Consider the following 24,995-nt stretch of genomic DNA (forward strand, 5'->3'; position numbering starts at 1 on the left):
CATTGCACCACATTTACTTATTGCTGGAAACATGGGGACATGGGGGTACAGCAGGTCTGGTTCAGGTCCAAAAACACAAAGCGTCCCAGATAATGGTTCAGGCTGAGAATGTACCCACATTATCTGCTGTGAAGGAGGGAGCAGCCACAGTAAGGTTTGTGTTAGATATGAATTTTTACAGTTTTTTTTTGTGCGTTTGTATTGTTTTCTATAACACACATTAATTGCCACATTTTAAATTAAAGTATTAGTCTGGCTATCCCCAGACCAAGCTCGGCAAATCGGGCTGGGTTTACCCAGTCTATTAAAGTATTTTACTAAGCTACATTTACTTCAGATAGAAAGTTAATAAAACAACAGGGCCCATTGTGTCACAAACAGCACATTTGATAAACGTATCTTCCAGTCCCTTGCTGAATCATGCAGTCATAGCTCATCTTGCCTCTGTTCACATGGAAATACACTAGAACACGTGTCACACTCAAGGCCTGCGGGCCAAATCCGGCCCCTCGCAAGTTTTGATCCGGGCAATTTGCCAAATTTGAGACTCAGGAATTCCCACAGAAGCAGAGAGTTATTGTATTAAGACTGAAACAGGTTGCTGTAAAAAAAATTAATCATTGTTTTGCTTGATTTGCAATAATTGCTTTATGATGGCTAAGGAACTTTTTTTGGGGCTTTATGTCTACATAACTAAGTGAGAAAGCTATATGAGACATGCAATAATACAGTCAAATATGTTTGACTTCGATTAAATAAAAGCATGTCAACAAACTACATGTCTGGCCCTTGATGTGATTCTTATTTCCAAGTGTGGACCTTAGTGAAGTTGAGTTTGACACCCCTGCACTAGAAGGAAAATGCTCTCTGTTGAAGCCATTCATCATCAGAAATTATACTGTCTATGGACATTTCCATAGACAGTTAAAGAAAATTACAGCCTGTGACTCAACTGCTCCTGCCTCCTGCCAATCAGGACCAACTCTCGTTGGGCGAGCCTGTCGCGATAGTTCACGGAGTTGCTTGCTGGATATTCAAACGGGTGGCGGTTTGACCTGATTGGCGACTGACAAGGTAACGTTAACTAAAATGTTTGTTATTCTCGTCATATTGTCCATTGTATAGCCATTGCCGATATAAATTAATTTGCTGCTGTTTTAGAGTAACTTATATAATGACACTTCTCGATTGGACAAGCGCCATCGTTGTGGACATGGTTAACGTTAGCTAACGTTAGCTAAGCTAAATATGGATACCAAATATGCAGTTTAGTGTCCCAAATTCCCCATACAGTGTCCTTAATTATAAACCTAATAAATCACCTAAACTAACCCTAACCAACTTTAAACAAAGTCTACCTTCTCTAATCATTGAGACACAATGACTGGATTTTTGGAAAATATACCCTAAATATTTCATCAACATAAACCCTCCGTTGTCTGTCTGTTTCGCCGATTTCTAACGTAACTTTAGATCAGTTGGTGACAGTTTGTGTTTTTTTTTTTTTTTGTTTCAGAAGAACCGTTGACGTTACCCTGTAACGTTACGTTATTTAACGTTAGTTGGACACAAAGACAACAGACTTTTGGAGCTCAGATGAAACCATGAATTAAACAATCATGTACCCACCACATAAACGCATACACTAAATGTGTCCTAATGCGTTTTTATACTGCAGTGTTAGCTAGTATTCTCAACAGAGACCATAACGTTGTGTTCTAACTCTGGTACATCCAAGGAGCTGCAATGACCCTGTCAATTGAACCAATAAAATAAACGTTAGCTACACAAATGATGTGTAACTGAAGCTTCTTCAGTGTATCAGGTGTAACGCTAAATTATTGAATAAATTAAACTACTCTATCTGTAAAGTGTCTTGAGATAACTATTGTTATGATTTGGTACTATAAATAAAATGTAATTAATTTCATAAAAACGCTTCAGCATCTGTGTGGCGCAGACGACCTGCACATAAGATACGATGACAGGCGCTGATAACTTCCAAAAAATAAATTCTTTGGGAAGAAACAAACATTTCAACATCAAAACTAAAATGTTGCAGTGAGTTGACCAATTGACTAATGAATGACAAATTAAAACACACCACACTTAAAGAATAGATATGTAATAATATCTCTCCATAGGCATAGAAAGAGCGTACTGAAGGTTTTCCAAAGCTTTCCAGATGGCAGCAGAAGAGGAGATCCAGCGCCTGAGGACCCAGCTGAGGGAGAAAGAAGAGCTGATCCATCAGGCGGCCCAGGCGGGTTTGGATGTCCTCAACCACCAGACGGAACTGCAGAGCCAACTACACGAGCAGAGAGTGGAGATGACCAACGCGCTGGAGGTATGACACTGCACTCTAGAGGCTTGGCTGACCCACATCTTACCATAGCCATGCATTGCTTTGACCTTTATTTTTCCAGGTCTGTGAACATTCTGCCACTCCCCCCAGTGTTACCACTGTTAGGGCTAACTCCCGCTGGCTTATAATTGTGACAAATGTCGATGTAGATTGACGTAAAAGTTGAATCAATCTGCCCTGGTTGTTCACACTGTGGCTGCATTGAAAAAAATCCGACCTGGGTCTGATTCAGGACCAAATATGGAAGTGGTCTAAATCTGATTTGAAAAAAAATGTGATCTGGGCAAGAGTGTTCACAAGTGTTCACACTACTTCTGAAGAAGTCTCACCTAGTCACTTGACCCAAAACAAAAATCAGATTTGGGCCACTTTTGCCTGCAGTCTTAGAGCCCTGATTCTGAATCTGACTCTGACTCTGTATGTGTCTGTGTCAAAGGCCCTGGAGCAAGACAAGTACTCCCTTCAAAAGGAAGTGGAGTTAAAGAGCCGGATGCTGGAGTCGCTGCGGTCGGACTACGACTGTGTGAAGAAGCAGCATAGACGGCAGCTGGAGGACCAACAAGTGAATCTGGAGAGGAGCCACAGCACAGTGCTCCGTGAGCTCAACAACAAGGTACAGCATCAGGAGGTGCAGCACAGATGTTACTGCTCAACACAACAGAGCCATCGTTAGTATTATCAGTAAAACCTGTGCTTTTCTTGCTGTGACTTGCACCTTCCATCAAACACTACTTTTGTTCATCCGGCGTTTCTCAATGCCCAACGCTGCACTGCATTACCCGCCCTCTATGAAGGAATGAATGAATAAATGTAAACATGGATTGTACTGCAGTAGTGTCCTATTTTATAAGTATGTGCTTTCTCCATGACACTTTGTATCACAGTCAATAAGAGATTGTAAACCGTTACTGTGGAATATAATGAAAGCGTAATATGTTACATCTTTGTAGTGTTGCTACAGTATAGGATGGGTGAAGTCAGCTGCTGAACTATAAATAAAAAATGCTGCCGTAGGCACACAGCAAGCATTAATCCCGCTTTATTGATCAGAAGGGCACAAACATGACACACAATGAAGCTCTTTGTCTGCTGGATGTGAAATCCATAAATGCAGCGTTGAGTAACACAAATGCCGCTGTGACTTCTCTAAGACAGTGCCAGTGGGCCACACATAAAAATTAAATAATACAGCTTGTGGCTCTGAAGTAGAGTGGTCACCCCTCAACCACAAGATTGGTGGTTTGATCCCAGGCTCAAAGTGTCCCTGAGCCAGACACTGAACCCCAAGTTACTCCTGGATGCTGTATGTAGTTGTCCACTGCTCCTAATGCTTGGGTTGGGTTAAATACAGTAATTAAATTTCACTACATTGAACAGTCAAATTGTATGTGACGATTTAAGAATGACGTTTTCTTTCGTTTTAATTGTTTTGTCTATGGGTAGACTACTAAAAAAAAAATGGTAGTCGTCCTTCCCATCCCCTTAGAAATGAACACCTAACGCATAACTGCGTGTCAATCACTGCTCATGCACACACATTCATTCTCCCTTGTGGGAGGACGGGCTTAGGAGACCGTTTGGGGCTTTAGCGGAAAGGGGGGAGGTACTGAGAAGTTGTCGATGTTCACATTTTTTGGCTGCGTGCATGCGTGCGTGTGTGTGAGATCAGTGCAACATATGGAGGAGTCCATCCAGTAATGCTCCAGGTGTCTTCCTGTGTGCGCTCCCAGGTGATGAGTTTGCAGGCAGCACTAGAGGAGTCCCAGCTGAACGAGAAACAGCTGCAACACAAACTGAAGCTGCAGACTGAGACGCTGAACAACAAGATGGACGAGCTGCGAGCTCTGAACGAACACACCCAGAACTCCATGACGTCTGAGGTGATGGAGGTGCAGATGAAGATCATGGATCTGGAGAACATTAAGGTGAGGGGGGCGGAGCTAAACACAGTGTGTTCTCTTGTACAGCTACTGCTATTCATTGAGAATGTCATCTTAATAGCCTACCTAATCTGCTGTGGCTTCTTTCCCAACCTGATCTCAGCATTGGGGCTGCACAATCAATTGTTTCTTCATCCTCATCGCAATATCTACTTGTGCAATAAACGTAAACATCACAAAAGACTCTCAGGGATTTTTGAGTCAGTGAAAAGACCGTATCAGTAGAAAACTGCACTTTCAAATGTATCTATCATCCCATTCACTTCAATTTTAAAAATTTAACAATCAGTTTTATTTTAGCAGCAGAACATTTTAACATTGTTTATTTATCACAAATAATATTGTTATTGAAATATTCACCAACTTTCTTGCATATTTTCCTGATATGGTGCAGCCCTGGTGTCCAGTATCAGCTGCAGCTGTATGAGTAATGTGTGTGCGCGTGCATGTGCGCCAGGTGGAGCTGGAGCAGACGCTGCAGGAGTGTCGGTACAGAGAGCAGCAGCTGGAGCTGAGCAGCTGCAGCCTGCAGCGCCGCCTGCAGCAAATCACAGAGGAGAAAGAGGAGCGAGAGAAAGAGGCCGTTTCCTGCTTTAATGCGTTGGAGGTAAACATCATCAGCTTTGGTCCGTGTTGTGCTTGTGTGCGCATTAACTGTATATGCTTTTGGTAGTCAAGTTTAATCAACACAGGCCATTGAAACTGTTAAATTCTTCATGTATAAAGTGATGTTGAACCTTGGTATGTCTCTGGATTCTCAGAAAAGAAAACCTTTAGGACAAGAGCAGCTTTACTTTGTTGCAACATAAAGCTCTCTAGCAAACTCCATAACAATATTAATACATTCAAACCACCAGAAGTGGCTCTATTCTGAGGGAAGTTTTCCTGCCCCTTCTTAGATCTGTTTTAAGAAACCACAGGATAGATTAGTTCCAAGCCATCTCTCTGCCAGTAATAAAACAGTTGGCTTCATTGACCGTTGAAGGGGATTTACAAATGTGCTCATTTGATGGAATTATTTAGAATACGAGGATGCATTGCTACGTGAAATGACTAAGGGCACGTAAACCCACTGTCTGCACCTCTCTTTGTCCCCATGTCTCTGTGTGTGTCAGAGATGTTCACAAGTCATATTTTGGATGTTCAAGTCGAGTCTCAGTTCTTTGAGCTAGAGTCCAAGTCAAGTCTTTGAGGGGCAAGGTCAAGTCTCTGGCCATCTGATCCGTCCCTAACACTGTATTGTTAAATCTTATGAATTCAAAGTATGTCCTGTAGCTACCATCCATACAGTACAGTATCAAAATCAGTTAGGATAACTTGATGGGGTCTACTGCAATGCAATCTGAAGAAACACAAATTAAGAACTCTGTTTCAGTTTCATAACTGTATTTTTCAACATTTTGGTATGGGAAATTATTTTGCTTGCCACTAATAAAATCTGCATACAACTGTCATGTGTAGTGTTCTGGTGGGGGAATAGCTAAAGTAATACTAAACATAGGGCTGGGGGATATGCAGAAAATCAAATATCACAATATTTTTGACCAAATACCTCGATATCAATACCGCAACGATATTGTAGTGTTGACTATTGCTGCTTTCACAAAATATTTACATAATGAGATTTTTGATAAATAATCATCAGTAATGTGGATATAATGACTAAGTGGGTAAAGGCAGATAATAGAACAGTTACAACAGGCTGGTAAGTTCAGAGAATTATATAACTATACTGTAATGCAGCCTTTAAAACCAGGAAAAGACAACACCTATGCCATATTACGATATCACGATATCCAAAATCTAAGACGATATCTAGTCTCATATCATGATATCGATATAATATCAATATATTGCCCAGCTCTAACTAAACATTTCTATCATGTTTTTCTTTTCTAAAATAAAATGTGGACACTGTAGCCAAGAATGGATGTGAACTTGTGACGGGAAAAATATCACGTATGCTTTAATGGAGCTAGCTTAATTTAGTTACATCCAGAACTTACATTGGGTCTCCAACTTAGGACATTGTATAGTCTAATCTTATGCTACTTAACACATCCCCCCCAAGTCCTCGGACCTGGTGAAATATTAACCTAAGTCTGTCACATCATATGGATGCAACTATAAAGATACAGTTTGCCTGTTCCCAGCATTAACACAACACTTTGCGATGGTTAGCTTGTTACTGATGATATTTGCTAAATTTAACGTACAGTACAGGCCAAAAGTTTGGACACACCTTCTCATTCAATGCATTTTTTTTATTTATTTTCATGACTATTTACATTGTAGATTCTCACTGAAAGCATCAACACTATGAATGAACACATATGTAATTATGTACTTAACAAAAAAGTGTGAAATAACTGAAAACATGTCTTATATTTTAGATTTTTCAAAGTAGCCACCCTTTGCTTTTTTTTATTAATAAGGGAAAAAATTCCACTAATTAACCCTGACAAGGCACACCTGTGAAGTGAAAACCATTTCAGGTGACTACCTCATGAAGCTCATTGAGAGAACACCAAGGGTTTGCAGAGTTATCAAAAAAAGCAAAGGGTGGCTACTTTGAAGAATCTAAAATATAAGACATGTTTTCAGTTATTTCACACTTTTTTGTTAAGTACATAATTCCATATGTGTTCATTCATAGTTTTGATGCCTTCAGTGAGAATCTACAATGTAAATAGTCATGAAAATAAAGGAAACACATTGAATGAGAAGGTGTGTCCAAACTTTTGACCTGTACTGTATCTTTCACATTAGCAGGTGACTGACCTATCTGGGTGCGTTTTGAGATGCCTGATGAAGTTCGACGTTGTTGATCCGGCATCGTTTATCTTGGTGCCACACACCTTGCATGTAGCTGTTCGCTGCCACTTACTTAACTGTTCACAAAGTTATTGAAAGCAAAACTAATGACAAAAGGCACAACTCCGGGAGGACTTGGTGTTGCCAAAGTCGATGCATTTTTTGATATGTGAGTGTGCGCACATAGCAAAGGGCGGGGACACGCAGCTCATCATACGTTTATGCGCCAATAAAAAAGAAAATAGAAATACCTGAATAAATTTAGATTTAAAAAGCAATAATTGCATGAAAACTGTATTGACAAGTCTTAAAGCTCGAGTCTGAGTCAAGTCTGAAGTCTTTTGGGTCAAGTCGCAAGTCAAGTCTGAAGTCAGCTGTTTGTGAGACTCGAGTCTGAGTCTCAGACTCGAGTCCCCTTCTCTGGTGTCTGTGTATGCTCGTTCCTTATGTCTTTGCATTTCTGTCTCCACAGAAATCTCGTGGGGAGAACCGGGACCTCCAGATCCAGTTGGACCAGGTTCTACAGCAGGCCCAGGATCCCAACAGCAAAGGGAACTCTCTGTTTGCTGAGGTAAACCCCACCCTGTGCTGCAAACAAACAGCAAAAAAGCCTCTGTCTTTGCTGACGTAGAAAACCAAATTAGAGTCAACTGTTCTACCCAGCCTCAATAATTTTCTGTACATACATGCAAACTAGTCGCTTTTTGGCAAAAATCACCGTTTTGAATGGGAAAATGTCATCCGAGACCCAGTGCTAATATGGCACCAGTGCCTTAACGACTGTTGGCTACCAGACCAAATTGCAACGCGGATTTCGGTGCCACTGAAATGCCTGCGCTTCTCTCTAATGCTCCGAAAACGGAGGTTAGAGGCACCCTAAACATCGCCGCATGTCACGCTAGTTAACACTACACTTGGCAGCAAGTTACGTTAGCCTATCGTTAACTAACAGCTGGAGTAAACATGGTTAAAATGCTGACAACGGTGTAAATGTTTGTCTGTATTTCACTGTAGAGGAACGTATGACAGTGTGCAGCTGCTTGGAGGGGAGGGGGGGGGGGGTGTATCATGTGTCACCTTTTTCAGCCCTTCAGAGTTTGCAGGTATGTCTGTAACTTCATGTTATACAGCTAAGAACAGCAGTACAAGCTAAACTAATTTAATTTTAGAGTTTATATGAAATGCCAAGTCAGAGTACACACACATACATCCTTAGGGGTGGAACGGTATACAGAAGTCACGATTCGGTTCATACCTCGGTTCAGGCTTCATGGTTCGGTACAATGAAGGGAAAAGCAAATAAAAAATGCAGAAGGCATTTTTACAACGCCGACACACAGTCCTCGTCTTATCCAACCCCTCTCTCGTCTGTACTACTGTAACTGACTGGGGTCTTAAAGAGGCCGGCGGGTCCTCTAGCTCTTGTGGGTCGCCATACTCATCCTTAGTGCTGCTTTCCCTGACTCACTCACTGGACCGTCGACCTTACAAAAATCTGAGATGTGTGTGCGTTTAAAACACACACACCGCTGAGCCGAGGTGTGTGTGTGTGTGTGTGTGTGTGTGTGTGTGTGTGTGTGTGTGTGTGTGTGTGTGTGTGTGTGTGTGTGTGTGTGTGTGTGTGTGTGTGTGTGTGTGTGTGTGTGTGTGTGTGTGTGTGTGTGTGTTAAAGGTTAAAACACGCAGCACCTGAATGTGAACAATACAGAGTTACCAACGGCCGCTGGGGCAGATGAACTCACGCTGTCTCTTTTCTGTAAATAGGCTACAATTAAACCTTTGTGAGTAGAAAGTCAATACTTATCAATGCACTCACCTGTGTAGACCGGCATAAACATGTAGAAAGCGATATTTCACTCTGCTCAGTCCACCGCGCTGTTTTACGCAAACACAGCTCTACTCTGCAAATAGCGAATTTTTACAATCAAGCTAAAACAAAAGCTGTCGGTTTGTAGTCTAACTGTTTATCTTAGGTTGCCGGGAATCTGGAAATGTTGACAAATTCTTGTAAACCTCATTGCTGGCTGAACAAACCAAACTCTCCGCTGGAGCGAACAATCTGGAGCTACTTAATATGCACGTGAATGACGCGATCGTTATGTTCAGTGATGATGATGCTGGTTGTATTATTTTGCAACAACATCGTTTCATTGCAAATGAGGCATACATGACGAGTACATAGCCTGCTTATCAGTCCATTCATCATTAAAGCTGGGCTTTTGGCTTTTCCACTTCAACTTTTTGCTTCAGCCTCTTTGACAGTGACATGTTTACCTGACAACAGCCTTTCTTTCTGCAAGCATTTTCCACCAATCAGGATGCTGCATACTACAATAATTTTTCCATAATCACAGACTTTATCCATCACTCCTCAGTGAACTGCCTCCTAGTCTGAGATCTTTTTCTAGTTAAAGAGCCAGTTATCATTAGGGAGTTTCCATGTTTTTTAGGAGTTTGCTCACACTAATACATGTAAAAAAAAAAAATAAAAAATAGCATTAATTCAGTAAGAAAGTGAAAAAGAATAGGCGTATTAGGTATAAATTCATTTTATTTTATTTGAAAGTCCGGCCGCCAGAGTGCTTAGAAAAATTCTGAAAAAAATGTAGTTGATGATCCCTGCTGTAGACTCTCTGTCCAGTCAGGGACATATATTGTGTTATTGATGTTTTCAGTTCAATTAATTAAATCCAAGTAAATGGAACACTCACAAGATGTCATCAAAATCACTCGGTCCCCTTTAAATCTTTCAGAAAATGATGTAAGTGTATCGAATTATATCGAATCGTATCGTTGGCTGAATATCGTGATATATATCGTATCGTGAGCCGAATATCGTGTATCGTACCGTATCGTGAGATTAGTGTATGCTACAGCCCTACTACATAGGCAGCGCGCCAATCAGCTTCAGAGCTAAGGCGCGGGCTACAGATTAGGTGTCCCTAAAGAACCCGCGTATCTAACTTTAGTTCCGCATTACATTAATTAATTTGCACACAAGTTTTATTTATTTGTATACCGTGTATTCTGTGTAAATTCATGCACCGAAACATGATGCCGGTACCGTTTCGGTTTAATACGAATACATGAACCGTTCTACCCCTAACATCCACGTGTTTTTTGGTATTGCAGTTGGAGGATAAGCGTGCTGAGATGGAGAGACAGCTCATCAGTATGAAGGTCCAGTATGTGTCCCTGCAGAAACAGTACGCCTTCAGCAAACAGCATCTGCAGCGTATGAAGGTACTGTACCGTGTGTTGCGTAGGCTGTAAATGTGCACTGTTGTCTGCTCGGAACCTGGACGACAGCGTTGATGTGTATGTGTTGTGCAGGTCCAGATAGCCACTCTGATGCAGCTGCAGGGCTCCAGGGCTGACCCTGCTCAGCTGGAGAGGCTCCAGTCCATGCTGTTGGAGAAAAACGGAGACATCCAAAATCTGATGACTAAACTGCAGAGGCTGGAGAAGATGGAGGTGAGTCTTACAATATCAACAGGATGAACAAGAAATATCAAATCTCAGGATGATAAAACAATGATCCTTTTGATTTGCATTTGGCTCAACATGAAGTGGGGAAGAAACAGAATTGAATTGTTGACGTGTGCGTGTGCAGATGATGCTGAAGGCTCAGCCAGCTAACCCTGCTCCAGCACAAAGCGCTGACGGCCAAGATGAAACCTACTACACTGACCTGCTGAAGATGAAGCTCAACAACTCTGTGTGAGTGTAACAAGACATCTGGGCACATCTGTTCTCACTCTCCCTTCTCACAACACTTTGTTTAACTGTAATGTAGCAGAAATCAAAAGCTACCTAAACCATTTGATGCTTTAAGCCCCTGTAGTCTGCTATATTAGCATCTTTCATAAATTGTCACACAGAAGAAGAAGGCAGAGACAGACAACACATATGAGACAGCGAGCCAAGCAGAGAAGTAGTGTACACAGAGGTGATGGGACAAACTAAACTATACAGTGTCACTGGTTTCCACACATATTAGGGCTGGGTGATATGGAGAAAATCAGATATCACAATATTCTTGACCAAATACCTCGATATCGATATTGCGGCAATATTTTAGGGTTGACAATTGGTGCTTTAACAAAATATCTTCACACTTAAGATTTTAGATAATAAATAATGTCTAAGTGGGGAAAATGCAAATAACAGAACAGCTAGTACAGTCTGGTAGGTTCAGAAAAGTACATCACTTTACTGTAATGCAGCCTTTAAAACCAGGAAAAAGACAACACTTATGCCAATCACGATATTACGATATCCAAAATCTAAGACGATATCTAGTCTCATATCACGATATCGATATAATATTGATATATTGCCCAGCCCTAACACATATTCATTCATCCGGAAGCTCCATTCCTTTAAGCTATATATAGTATACAAACTTCTCCAGTCAAACGATTCTTCATTCCATCCTTTTTGGACCCAGATCTAGAAAAAAAGATTTGTCTGGTTTTTCAATCACAGCAAGCGTTCTTTGATTTAATGTGACGTGTGATTGGTTGGGGACTGCTGCAGCAGCTACAGCCCTAACAGTCTGTGGATAGGTGGAGTCCAGCGTCATGTATGTGACTGAGTTGGCAGTTCAGTGTGCCAAGATGCCGCCAAAGCGTTCAAAAGTATGGCGATACAGTACTACCTGGCTGTGGCATCTGGGGAAAAATAAATGCATAAAATGTGTAAGGATTATTTCAAATGAAGTGCTTTGTTGGTATCAGAGTCAGTTAAAGGGTACAGGTACTGCAAACCCAGCCCTAATCAGCAGGTCATTGTATTAAGTGATGCTTCTTTAACTGGTTAGGCAAGTAATATATAAAAAAATATATACAGTTGAAAATTTGGTACACTTATTCAATCTCGTAATTCACCATAGAAAATCAAAAAAGATCAGTAAAATCCAAAGAATTGCAGTTTTTCCTGGGTTCAGTGTGTGTGTGTTTGTGTGTGTCTTAGTAAGGATGCAGAGCGTCTGGGAGATGAGCTTTCCCTTCAGAGGATGAAATCTTTGTCGGAGAGTCAGAGAGCTTTAGAGCTGGAGAGGAAACTCTTCTCCTCTGAGCAGCTGCTCAAACAGGTGAGAGCTCTGACCGCCATTCATGGTGTTGGCACCCTGGGGATTTGTGTTCAACTACTACACACACAATGATCTAGAACTCAACCTCTGACAGATGGGGCCATTCAGCTGTAGTTAGTGATTGTGTTAACATTTCACAACAGACACACTGTGTACTGAGTGTGAGTGTATGTGTTTGGCTCCCTGCCGCAGACTCAGAGTGACAAGATCAAACTGCAGCTGCGAGTAGAAGAACTGCAGCACAAGTACGAACCCAAAGGTGAGTGGAGAAAGACGTGGGCCATGGTGTGCCTCTGCTGTCTCTCACTGTGTGCCCGTAACATTGCCATGGTTGTCTCTAGAGGCCAAGAAACATGTGGTGCACATAAGAAGGAAAGAGAAGCTTCCTGTTGACGTGGTACCCTCCTCTGAAGAAACCCCGCCTGACAAGGGAGGGCACGTTGTTGCCGTGGAGATGACTGCAGACTCTGAAGCGGATCCTGTGAGCGCCGCACGAGGTCAGCTGCCACACACACACACACACACACACACACACACACACACACACACACACACACACACACACACAGACAGCAGAGTGTTCAATACTCAGCTGTTATCATTTTGTGTTGTGTGTTCAGAGCCTGAGCCGCGGCCGGCCAAGACTGTGAAGATCAGCGAAGAAGAGGCTGCTGTGATCCCCCCCCACAGGTCAGTATGTCTGTGATTCCCCCCCAGGTCAGTATAGAGACAGAGCACGTCATACTCTGAAAGCCACGCCCACCGGGTGTGGGGGGGGTGGTTTCGGGGAACAACTCCCCACTCTCAATTTACTTGTATTGCGTAAAGGCGCCTTCTCTTCAATTCCATCTGCTAGCAAACAACAGAAACATGTCTAAAAGCTGCTGTGTGGTTATATTTACTAACTTAAATGTTTATGAGCAGCTGACCCCAAAAACTGAGCTTTTATGAAGACAAATATGGATACAGATGTGAGGAATCAGCAGAAAGAATGGGGAGACTGTGGGATCCTGACACCAAGCTAACAATATGTTGGATGTTACGTTTGCAGCAAGCATTTTGTACCAAGTTAAATATCTCAATGTCAGTTTTAACTAACTATGTATCTGTAAGTTAAGCTAACACTACATAACGTAAGCTTAGTGTCCCACAGTCTCTCAATTCTCTCTGCTGATTCCTCACGTCTGTATCCACTTTTGTCTCCATAAAAGCTCAGTTTTTGGGATCGGAAGACCGAAGCAGACGGAATTAACGTGGAGGCACCTTCACACAGTACAAGTCAATGCAGAGCGGAGAGTTGTTTTCCCAGGCTTTGTTCTCTGCTGCTGGTGCTGGGTCAGTTGGAGACACCAGTGAGGACATCTCGTCTCTCTTCATGGACATGAGTTCATGATGCGTCCGGCTGCTCTGTAGAAGAACACATTGGGGTTTAGTGTGGTTGTTTTGTCCAGGCATACTTCCAACATGAAAACACAAAGAAAACAAAGACTTTACAGTCGAACACAGAGGGCCCCAGAGATGCTGGCTGCTCCCCCACATGTATCCACAGTTTCTGTGGCCTCACAGGAATGATTCTTCAAACTGGATATTTCTCTCATTGGAATTCTCATTGTTTAGAGTTCTTAAAGATACACCGTTAAACAGTCCCTCCAGAAAAACGTGATTATGTGATTGCATAATCAGCCAAAGTCTGCATATTTATGCGGGGGCCGCATTTTTTCAAATATGCCGCACTTTTGCCGCATAAATTGCCAATTTCCGCGCAAAATATGCGGGGCTTGCATGATTTCATAATCCCCGCATTTTCGTTGCAAAAAAAGTCATATCTCAGCAGAAAGTTGAAAAATGTTGAGTTTACTTTACACAAGAGCAGCCATTTTCATGCCATGGGAACATTATGAAGTGACGTAATTACGCGACGTGAACATCATCGAAAAGCAGGGTGTTGGAATCTCTTTTTTTTCTCTTTTTCATTAAACCACAGTTTTTGCAAGTTCCCGCAATTTTTGCAAGATCCCGCAATTTCATCGCATAAAATTGCATAAATATCCCGCATAATCCATTGCATTCTTTAAGAAAACGTGCCGCATAATCAAGGATTTTTGCCCGCAACAATCAACAAAACTCTGCATTTTTATTGACTAAAACAACACTAGATTCCTGGTAATGACATCTTTGGTGTTCACGGAGCAATAGAAACACTTTGTAAAATCCTGCTATATATTGAGTGATTGTGTGTGTTGTGATTGTGTCCTCAGCGAGGAGAACCTCCAGAAGCAGCAGAAGCAGAGAGAGGAGAGAAGAAAGAAGCCACGTGCAACAGTGGAGGTGATCCATGTGAGCTCCAACAGCAGCATGGAGAACCAGTGTGCTCAGCAGTAGTGTGTGTGTGTGTGTGTGTGTGTGTGTGTGTGTGTGTGTGTGTGTGTGTGTGTGTGTGTGTGTGTGTGTGTGTGTGTGTGTGTGTGTGTGTGTGTGTGTGTGTGTGTGTGTGTGTGTGTGTGTGTGTGTGTGTGTGTGTGTGTGTGTGTGTGTGTGTGTGAGAGACGGGCCCTGAACGACTGGGAGAACATTATGATTAACTTTACTTTTACAAATGATTAACTTTACATTTAAGTACACAATAGAGACCCTGGTGTTCTCTTTGTATTAAGAACACCTAAACAATGTCAATGTGTCTGAGAAATGTGAATAAATATGTCCGCTGTAAATAAAGGATTTTGTTTTTATTGAGACTTTGGCCCAGCTCTGTGCTGCTCCAGTAACACGTCCATGTCAGAACTCCAGCTGCATTTCATATTGAGACTAGAAGAACCTGCAGACCATGTGGAGACACGGCAGGCACAGCTGATGAGTCAACATATCATATGTCTGTTAACCTCTCTCATCAACATAATAGATACTACAACCTATCAGGGTAAATCATAAGACATCTCAGCACTGGACGTGTTTTGGAAAAATATTTAAAAAGTAATAAACAATCTAGTCTCCTTCCACGGCATGACGTCCCTCATTTAGAGAGACTGCCTCCTCCGTCACAGGAAGGAAACCGTAATAATATGTATGCTGACCTGTGTCTGGTGTATCTCACGTATTGTGCTCATTTTCAGGTTCATAATTGTATTTTGGAGGTTCTATCCGAAAAGGTTTACATGGTTTAATTTTGAGCTGTCTGTTTTAGCTACAGAGTGAGGCATCACACTTCTATTCCATCTTTGTTGGGAGTTGCACATGCGCAGTAGCTAGGTAAGGACTACTACCTAGTCAGAAGCATAGACTGTATAATACACAGTCTGGTCAGAAGCAGAGTTTGAGGTTCTCTTAATACATCCATGGTTTAAGGGCATGCCATGCTAGCAGCTAGGCGTGTTACAAAGTGACGCACGTTCGTCATGGAAGTAAAGGCTGGACTACAATAGAGCTGTTTGGAGCAGTTTGTGAACAGTGTTTTCTGTTGGAGATGGTAAGTCCCTTTGGGGTGGACTTTTTCACTTTGTAAACCTATAACGTGCACAAAAAAGCGATAGAACACAATAAAGCAAAATGAAAAAGCCAAAAAGCATATTATGAGCAATATGCAGGATTCATACGTTTTGAAAAAACCTGGAAAAGTTATGGAATTTGAAAAATGCAAATTCCAGGCCTGGAAAGGTTTTGGAAACCTAAAAAGACCCAGAAAGTTTTGGAAAAGTCATGGAATTTGTTTTAACACAACATACTAATATGTCATTAATAAAATTATTTTCACGTCGTCTTAACCTCAACGTTCTATTCGGAGAGCAATATTATGAATCCCATTATGAACCACATAAATTGTCATTCATTTTATAGTTACTGAGGGTAAACTTTAACACAGATTTTATTCTAGTATAATGTCGACTGACATTTTCAGGAACATATAGTCATGGAAATTTGCCGAAAAAATTGGTTAAAATGCGTATGGACCCTGAATATGTCTAAAGAGCCAGATGGGATATTGGATATTGGATATTATACATATTATGTTATGTTGTGTTGTTACCACGCCGAACCAGCTGGTGGCAGTGGTGCTCCCTGTTGAAAAAGAAGAAGAAGAAGAGCGACGTGGACCAATGGGAGCTGAGTGAGGTGCCAGCAGCCTTCAGATGAACCGTCCTACCTGGGAGGACTCCGAGCTTCTGTCCTCATCCGCTCAACAGTTGAGGTAATGCGGACCAGAAGGGACACCATATCCCGTTACCGGCAGCTCGCCGTCGTTAGAACTCTATCAGTCCGGGAGGGTCCTCTCACATGGGCTAAACTCATTTCAAAATCTGGCCTCTTTAAGAATCCATTTGACACCTGCTGATTCATACATGTAGCTGCCATGCAGAGCACAGCAGGAGCCAATGCTAACACAACGAGTCAAATGAAAGTAACAAATAGAGTTATAGTGTCATCGTGTACCTTTGGCCGTGCAGAACAGGGCGACACTAAAACAGAGCATTAATGAATGGGGCCTGGTGAGAGCTGTGTCTCTGTGTGTTTCAGTCCCCATGCAGCTGATGTCCAGCAGGGCCGGAGGAGCGGCTCTCCTGCTGCTACTGCTGCTGCACTGCGGACACAGCACCCGCGGACACAAGGTGAGTTCTACTGCATTCTGTCCTTGTTCATGTCCTACACAGATTGGGTCCTACTACAGGTCCTCACGTTTAGAGTGGAGTGGGGACAGAGCATGCAACAAGGTGGCCTTTGCAGCCACTGGAAGGTGTTCTCTATGTGTAGTCCAACTAGTCCAGTCTTCCTGAAGTACACTGACTTCCCTGATCACACACAGAGACACAGAACAAGACTGCTGCCTGCCTGCTTTTGTCTTGGCTCTTTGTAACTGTGCTTATGAGATACAGTACGCTGCCTGCCTGCCTTTGTCTTGGCTCTTTGTAACTGTGCTTATGAGATACAGTACGATTTCCAACACTGAAAAAGAAGTTAGATCTTCTTTATACTGATCCAAGACCATAAGAGGGAAGGTGCAACAGTCCTAGAAAGTAATATCCAAGGCGTGCATAATGAATAGAGTCTTATTAAAAGCAAATGTTCTTCTAGAAAGCTGTGCACCAAATAGACGTGTGTGTGTGTGTGTGTGTGTGTGTGTGTGTGTGTGTGTGTGTGTGTGTGTGTGTGTGTGTGTGTGTGTGTGTGTGTGTGTGTGTGTGTGTGTGTGTGTGTGTGTGTGTGTGTGTGTGTGTGTGTGTGTGTGTGTGTGTGTGTGTGTGTGTGTGTGTGTGTGTGTGTGTGTGTGTGTGTGTGTGTGTGTGGGGTAGTCTGACTCTGCCTTAGCTGTGATGGAGAATACAGGAGGAGGTGATGAAGAGGAGGAGGTGACGGTGGAGGAAGATGAAGGAGATTTAGAGGTGGTCCAGCCTACTGAGGAGTGGCAGACTCTGCAGCCAGGTAGGGCTGGGCAATATGTCAATATTATATTGATATCCATTTATTGGACTAGATATCGTTTTACATTTTGGATATTGTAGTATGACAAGGGTTGTCTTTTCCTGGTTTTAAAGGCTGCATTACAGTAAAGAGATGAAATTTTCTGAACTCACCAGACTGTTCTAGCGGTTCTTTTATTTGCCTTTACCCACTTAGTCTTTATATCCACATTACTGATGATTATCTATCTAAACTCTCATTGTGTTAATATTTTGTAAAAGCACCAACAATCAACCCTACAATATCGCCACAATATCGACATTGACCCTTCAATATCCCTGCAATATTGACATATTTGGTCAAGAATATCGTGATATGTGATTTTTCTCCATGTGGCCCAGCCATGCAGCCAGGTATACTGTACTGAAGGTGTTCTGTGTAGAAGCTGCAAGGTTCAGCACAGTGCTCAGTGCACGCCTGCCTATTAGGTTGCCTTTGTAAAGTTTGACTGTTCAAATGCACACTGTGTGTACCAGTACAGTCCTCACTCCATGAAGTACAAAAGTATAACCTGTGTGTGTGTGTGTGTGTGTGTGTGTGTGTGTGTGTGTGTGTGTGTGTGTGTGTGTGTGTGTGTGTGTGTGTGTGTGTGTGTGTGTGTGTGTGTAGGCCAGGCAGTGCCAGCAGGTTCCCATGTGAGGCTGAATCTGCAGACGGGTCAGAGAGAGGTCCGACTGGGAGAAGAGCAGCTAAAATACTGGACCCAGGAACACAGGTTGGACTCTCCTCTTTAACACTTCGAAGAAGCAGTGGTGACCACAGTCTGAATCTCCTCTCAGCAGTTTGTGTATGCGTGTGTGTGTGTTGCAGAGAGACAGAAGAGAGCCGGTCCTCCTTCAGTCCCACTGAGCTCAAACGGGCCATGAAGAAGATAAAGGAGGACATGAACCCTGCAAGCAAAGATCAGCAGCAGGTAATAGGACGGCATGTTTATTAAAGATCTAGCAGGTAACTTTAATAAAAATCACTTTTTGTCGTATTTGCTGAAACTGTCACTGTATCCTGACAGAAGCATGTTAGACAGGTCGTCAGATGTAGTCTGCCTCAATGGATGTACATTTCAAGATACAGTCTGACATCCGCCACAATGTCCCTCCCCTCTCGGTGTGTCCCCTATCAGGGCTTAGCTCCGCCCAGGACAGTTGTGATTGGTTTAAAGAAGTAGAAACCCCTGTGCCAGAGTAGACAGGTGCTGTAGCCACACCTTACTCAGTGCTGTGTAGGTGAGTCTGGCAATAAGGAACTAGATCAACTGTGTTCCTCTGCCTCCTCCTGGTGCTGCTAACGCCACCTGCAACTTCCCACCACGCGTGAAGATCAACAACCAATCAGCAATATTGGAGATATGTTTTTGAAATACTGTTGTGGAAGTTTTCCTATGAAGCAGCAGAGTTAGTGATATTCATGATGAAATCAAAACAAATAACGACTGTTTGAGAATTAAACCAAAGTTTGGTCTTTGAGTATTTATTTACATTTGCAAATAGAGAAAACACAGTTTCAAAGGTACACGCAGCACAACTGAAAATGTCATTCCAACCTAAAGTCTAAACATCCAAACATTATATAGTGAAAAAACTCCGTTAAGCCACCCCTCCAAATGTATCTTTTAGTATGGCCATAGTTGAAAAGAGACATCATTAACAGTCACACCATTGTCTCACCTTCCCCTCTGCTCCTGTTCTTTTCATTAGCCTAAACAACAGTTTATCTCAGGAGGCAGAAACCTACGTAGTTCTCACTGTCGTAAACAGTCATCGGCCTTCTCCATTTCTATCTAAGCAAAAAGACAACAATGTGAGGAGATTCAGGCTAGTAAAACTAAATAACTCTCTAGGCTATAGTTCACGGTTGCCAACTATTTCACTTGGAGTCTTTTGAATCTACACATGAAGAAGCTAAATCTTGTGGCGTTATAAAACAATCTTTAAACAAATGGTTAATATCATTAAACAAATGGTTAAAATAAAATTTGCCACCACAATACACAGTATGATTCCTTTGTAATGATTCTTATTTTGTGTGCACCTTTTATTTCTAACTAAAAGTGTGTGTGTGTGTGTGTGTGTGTGTGTGTGTGTGTGTGTGTGTGTGTGTGTGTGTGTGACTCTAAGACATTTCGTCCTTTGGAGGAACTAAAGAGGGACATGGCTCAGCTGGACCTGCTGGTGGAGACGGATGCTCAGGTACATCGCAGCAAGCCATGTTGCATTACAAAAAACACAAGAGTCCAGTTTTTTAAGTTTTTGTAATTGTCAGTGAAAACCTCCGGTGACACGTCCCACGGCCCAGCAGAACTACTCAGATGGTATCAAACACATGCTCATCTTTTTAAATAATGTCAGCTGGAAATAAAAAAGAAATGCCAAAAAACACGAGATTTAGAAACAGGGATTTCGTTCCATAGTTTGCCACCAGAGACAGACTGCATATCTTGTTCACACAAATTTAATTACCACATTTAGGCATCCTTATCCAAAATATTTTGTCTATGTAAATAATACAAATATCGATAGCACTGATGTATATTTTCCCAGATTTTAATTATTGAAAACAATAAAACAATGGGCAGCTCTACAGAAAAACGTTGCAGCTCCTCAAAAGTTTGATGCTTATCGGAACCTGTTTTTGTTTCAAGACTTCACTTTGGCCATTCTCCTCCAGCATTAAAAGATTTATAGTAAATATTAGTTGTGCGTGTGTGTAGATAATGAGACGCCTGCTGGAGAGCTTTAACAGCAGTGAGTCGACTACAGAGCAGAGACTGAGTGTCCTGATGGAGCTGGAGTACCTGGTGCATCAGGTAACAAACACACACACACACACACACACACACACACACACACACACACACAATAGAGTGCAGATTGGACCGCATTTTTCTGTCCGAGCCTGACCCGAGACCGTCATTTTTTTCTCATACTAATGAAACATGTACGTTTGTTTGTGTGGAAAGCCCGCTTCTTTAAGCAACTGTAGGAAGGCATTCGGAAATGTCAAGGGCAACGAGCGCACGTTAACACAGGCGCGCACAAGGGGCCCAATCATATAGCCAATTGAAATTTAATTAACATAGGCCTACCAAAAATGGCCCAAGCTAACAAAACAAAATCCAAAAAATTCACACAAGAGGTTCTGTGGAGCTAGGTCTATTAATGAAATTCAAATTAACACAAGGGTCCCCAGCGAAGTAACATTAACGTAACACAAATGCAGCTTACTGAAATGAAAATCACTCTTACCATTTTCCTCGGCTACTAAACTGCAACATGGGATCTATTTACATAATCCATCCATCAAAGTTTAGGCTAATCCATGTTCTTATGCAGAAAAAAGATTGCATCAACGGTGGATGGCTTCAAGGCTGTCCTCTGCTCGATGGTCCTGCCAGCAGCGCTGAAGTTGCTACTGCTGCTGGCTGGAACGGCAAGGATGCTGCTGGCAAGAAATAAGCTGTTTTAAATTGAAAATGTTCAATACCTTATCGCGCTGATGTGACTGAGCCCGAACAGAACCCAAACATCATTTATGAATATCTGTACCAGCCGTCGGGTACCATTGGCTCGGGTTGGGTATCCATCCTCTAACACACACACACACACACACACACACACACACACACACACACACACCTCTGCTCTGAACTTTCCAGATGTGTTGAGGGATGGATGTGTATGTGTGTGTGTGTGTGTAGGTGGATAATGCCCAGACTCTGTGTTCGATGGGGGGTTTGCAGCTTCTGCTGGAAGGTCTGAACAGCTCTGACTTCAGAATGCAGCAGAGCTGTGCCTTTGTCCTGGGATCTGCTGTGTCCAGGTACAAACCGCTGACTGCATGCCTATGGTTCATATCCAGAAACTGCATTATGACATCAGAGAGGTCCGGCAAATCACCACAGGATTGGATGGAGTTAATGTTTCACATGGAGTAAATCAAAACACATGTCCGTAGCCTGAAGACACTTCAGACATGTAGAAATGATAAAGGCTTTTCTGTCTCAAACTTACCTCAACACAAACCAGATGACTCACTAACAGCCATTCTCCAGGCTGACAGTAAAATGACCTTTAGTGTGAAATCAGTGGAATGTTCCTTTTTTGAAAGTCCTTTCATAGAAAAGAGTCTACATGTTTGGTGAAGTCTAATTTCCCTTTCTCAACATTTCTTATCTGGGCATTTATTTTTTATTCATAAGAGAAGTGACCCGCTGTCAGAGCATCATTCAGCCAGTAACCCCACGGATTTATAGTTCACATATTCAGCATCAATAACACAACACGGCAACCCACAAATTGATTTAGTGTCTTTGCTTTCCACCTCTGTGCCTGAACACAAAGAGTGGCAGGATGCCTAGAGGTCCCATGATGATGTGGTGTGGTCTTGTGTCCTGCAGTAACCCGCTGGTCCAGGTGAAGGCTGTGGAGAGCGGCGCTCTGCAGACGCTCCTCACCATGCTGGCCACAGCACAGCCACTGCCAGTCACAAAGAAGGTACTTGTGTTGTATTAAATTATAGATCCGACCCGAACGCCAACTGCCCTTTTTATCTCAGGCAGACACATAGACGTCACCTGTCTAGACCACATTGGCACACATATATTTGCCCACAATTTAACACCTGCACATGGTTCTTGTTATTATATTATTCACAAAGAGGATCCAGCTGTAATGTTTCCTCTGTGTGTGGCTGTCCTCCTGTCAGGTTCTCTTTGCAGTGGCCTCCCTCTTACGTAACTTCCCTTACGCACAGCGCCACTTCCTGTCCCATGGAGGGCTGCAGGTCCTATCCGAGCTGTTCAGGGCAGATGGGGGGGGAATCCTGCGTACACGCATAGTCACCATGTTATACGACATGATCAGTGAGAAGGTACAGTGAAGGAAGTGTGTTTTGGGAGGGAGACATAGTAGCTTTAGCCTTCCGCAGACTCTGACGGCGTCTGTCCTGCTCCCCCCAGGAGCTGATCTCTCAGGCCGGCCTGGACTCGGGGCTGGACGCCGCCCACGAGGAGCGGCTGCGTCAGTACTCGGCCGTGTCACTGCAGGGGGATTTGCGGGAGAAGGGCTGGTGCAGTCTGGTGCCTCAGTTGCTGGAGTCCACGGAGCACGACTACCGAGAGAAGGTGGAAACACTCATCGGAGATGATTGACACTAATCACAACCAGTGTTTGTCTGGCTAAACGTGTGTGTGTGTGTGTGTGTGTGTGTGTGTGTGTGTGTGTGTGTGTGTGTGTGTGTGTGTGTGTGTGTGTGTGTGTGTGTGTGTGTGTGTGTGTGTGTGTGTGTGTGTGTGTGTGTGTGTGTGTGTGTGTGTGTGTGTGTGTGTGTGTGTGTGTGTGTGTGTGTGTGTGTGTGTGTGTGTGTGTGTGTGTGTGTGTGTGTGTGTGTGTGTGTGTGTGTGTGTGTCGTTCTCTCAGGCTCTGCGGGCCTTGTTGGCGATGGCGCCTGTGTGTTTGGATCAGTACCGCTCGGACGGCTCTCTGCTGGGCTCCCTGCTCTCTCTCAGAGAACAGTACCTGGAAATGGTCCAGTCAGAAATGATTGTAGGAGAGGAGAATGGCTACTTTGGAGAAATGGTAGAACTTATAAATGCTCTACAAGTCAAAATAAAATGATGAGGAGTGCACTGACTTCTAGACAGACCACAGAGGGACAAACTCCTCCAGACACGAGTCTCCTGCATGTCGGGCTGACCCTGGAGACACCTGGAGCACTTGTTTCATCATCAGTATGAACTTCAGTACCAAGGTTTCATCTGTGGCCTTAGACCATTGTTTGGACGAGGGTGGGGATCACAATAAAGATGTCTTTTTCCAGGGTTGTCACTAAGATATTTTGTGTTCAGAATAAATTGATAATTTAAAAATGATTGTGTGGTGTTTGTGTATCCCCTCTAGTCAATCTGGGACCATCGGCTCTCAGGCTGACGAGGACTCACCGTCTGGTGGCATCTGCCAATATTTCTGGTGTTCCGGCGTAGCCAGTCTCGCATAGCCAGACCGGCGTAGCCAGTCTCGCATAGCCAGACCTTCCTCCACAGCGCTGCGGAGGAAGTTATGGATGTTTTTTTTACTTAATAGAAGAAATCATATTACCGCAGTCAAAAAATTAGCCGTTATGTAAGTAAAAGTCCTGAATTCAAAATGTTACTTAAGTAAAAATAACAAGGTTTTAACAGCAAAATGCAAAAGCAGTGGGGCAGTGATGAAGGAGTTTTTACATGCCAACGGGACTCTGTGGGGCTGATGACACTAACTGAAAGAATGGCTGGATCCTGTGTGATTGTAGATCTTTCCCGAGTCCTGGCCGGGTGGACAGTTCTGTTTCAGGGGGTTTAGGGAGAGCTAGTTACTCTGCTGGCCTGATTAATGACCCAGGCATTATGTGGGGTTGGAACATGTGCCGTGAGCGCAGTGTTCGTCTCTGACAGCACAGCTCCTTGGTCTAAGTTGTCGATGTTGAGTTCCAGGGAAATTTCCTGGAAGTTGTGATCAGGTCAAATGGCCATATCATCTGCATATAAAGAGAGTAATTCCGGTTCTGCTATAGGATATGTTGTTAGTGTGGACAGAGAACAGAGCGGGGGATTAAACAACATTAGGGGTGCACGATTCAGAAAATGTCACGATTCAATGTTGATTTTTAGGCTCAAGATTCGATTCAAAATCAAATTTTTGATTCAAAAACAAATTTTTGATTCAAAAACAAATTTTCGATTAAAAAAAAAATAATAATAAAAAAAGATTCATGGGCGCCCGGATTGCTCAGTTAGTAAAGTGGGCTTTATCAACTGAGAGGTTTACTCGATGCAGCGGGTTCGACTCCGACCTGCAGACCTTTGCTGCATGTCATTCCCCCTCTCATTCACAGTATGTAAATGTAGTTACTTTTCCCATGTGACTGCAGTAGACATAAAATATACATATGGATAAATTTTTGGAATTCTATTAATCAATTTTGAATCGGTAGAGCTTGAATCGAGATACGAATGTGACTTGATTTTTTTGCACACCCCTACACAACATCTGTTCCCCAGTAACTCCAGATTTTCACTAGATAAATAACACGTCTCCGCTGCGTGTCTGCTGCGTGCTGAGCCGTCAGTCAATACCCACCAGTTCCAGATTTGTTGCGGCACGGCTGCAGCCATGACTGACATCCAGAGGAGTCGGAACGCAGCTGTTCTGCAACCGGTGGAAATACACACATTGACTTTAATGGAAACCTAATGACTCCGCCGCCGTTTCGGAGCAGTTACGCATCTAGTGGAAATCCCAGGGTAAGACCCTCATTTCTGGAGCAGCTAGACTCATTTGGAGGATTGGATTTGGAT

At 42.9% G+C, this 24,995-nt stretch overlaps 2 protein-coding genes across 3 annotated transcripts; both read left to right on the forward strand.

Annotated features, from left to right (window-relative positions):
- Positions 1–900: 900 nt before the first annotated feature.
- spdl1 (spindle apparatus coiled-coil protein 1) lies at positions 901–14,646 on the forward strand. 2 transcript variants are annotated; one of them, XM_028589510.1, is made up of 14 exons: positions 901–1,074; positions 2,178–2,347; positions 2,802–2,978; positions 4,096–4,290; positions 4,763–4,912; positions 7,592–7,690; positions 10,252–10,362; positions 10,453–10,593; positions 10,733–10,839; positions 12,094–12,214; positions 12,407–12,473; positions 12,556–12,711; positions 12,835–12,904; positions 14,473–14,646. In XM_028589510.1, exons 2-14 carry the CDS (start codon positions 2,186–2,188, stop codon positions 14,594–14,596), a joined length of 1,680 nt encoding a protein of 559 aa, XP_028445311.1. In that variant the 5' UTR covers positions 901–1,074; positions 2,178–2,185; the 3' UTR covers positions 14,597–14,646. The 2 variants fall into 2 exon arrangements, with proteins under 2 accessions (XP_028445311.1, XP_028445310.1); XM_028589509.1 differs by having other exon boundaries at positions 903–1,074; positions 2,145–2,347.
- A 991-nt stretch (positions 14,647–15,637) lies between these two features.
- sil1 (SIL1 nucleotide exchange factor) lies at positions 15,638–23,531 on the forward strand. Its single transcript, XM_028589515.1, has 13 exons — positions 15,638–15,677; positions 16,249–16,397; positions 16,724–16,815; positions 17,497–17,626; positions 18,275–18,380; positions 18,476–18,578; positions 19,780–19,851; positions 20,373–20,468; positions 21,360–21,481; positions 22,059–22,155; positions 22,367–22,531; positions 22,620–22,784; positions 23,080–23,531. Exons 3-13 carry the CDS (start codon positions 16,729–16,731, stop codon positions 23,275–23,277), a joined length of 1,341 nt encoding a protein of 446 aa, XP_028445316.1. The 5' UTR covers positions 15,638–15,677; positions 16,249–16,397; positions 16,724–16,728; the 3' UTR covers positions 23,278–23,531.
- The last annotated feature ends 1,464 nt before the right edge of the window (positions 23,532–24,995 follow it).

Source organism: Perca flavescens, chromosome 10, assembly GCF_004354835.1.
Source record: "Perca flavescens isolate YP-PL-M2 chromosome 10, PFLA_1.0, whole genome shotgun sequence".
Taxonomy (NCBI): Eukaryota; Metazoa; Chordata; class Actinopteri; order Perciformes; family Percidae; genus Perca; species Perca flavescens.

Bases quoted from the DNA above. Each gene is read 5' to 3' on its own strand.
- spdl1 (XM_028589510.1), top strand. From the start codon at position 2,186: ATGGCAGCAGAAGAGGAGATCCAGCGCCTGAGGACCCAGCTGAGGGAG. The intron at 7,691-10,251 runs GTAAACCCCACC...TTGGTATTGCAG, and splicing joins GGAACTCTCTGTTTGCTGAG to TTGGAGGATAAGCGTGCTGA. The intron at 12,905-14,472 runs GTCAGTATGTCT...TTGTGTCCTCAG, and splicing joins GCTGTGATCCCCCCCCACAG to CGAGGAGAACCTCCAGAAGC.
- sil1 (XM_028589515.1), top strand. From the start codon at position 16,729: ATGCAGCTGATGTCCAGCAGGGCCGGAGGAGCGGCTCTCCTGCTGCTA. The intron at 19,852-20,372 runs GTACATCGCAGC...GCGTGTGTGTAG, and splicing joins TGGTGGAGACGGATGCTCAG to ATAATGAGACGCCTGCTGGA. The intron at 21,482-22,058 runs GTACAAACCGCT...TGTGTCCTGCAG, and splicing joins CTGGGATCTGCTGTGTCCAG to TAACCCGCTGGTCCAGGTGA.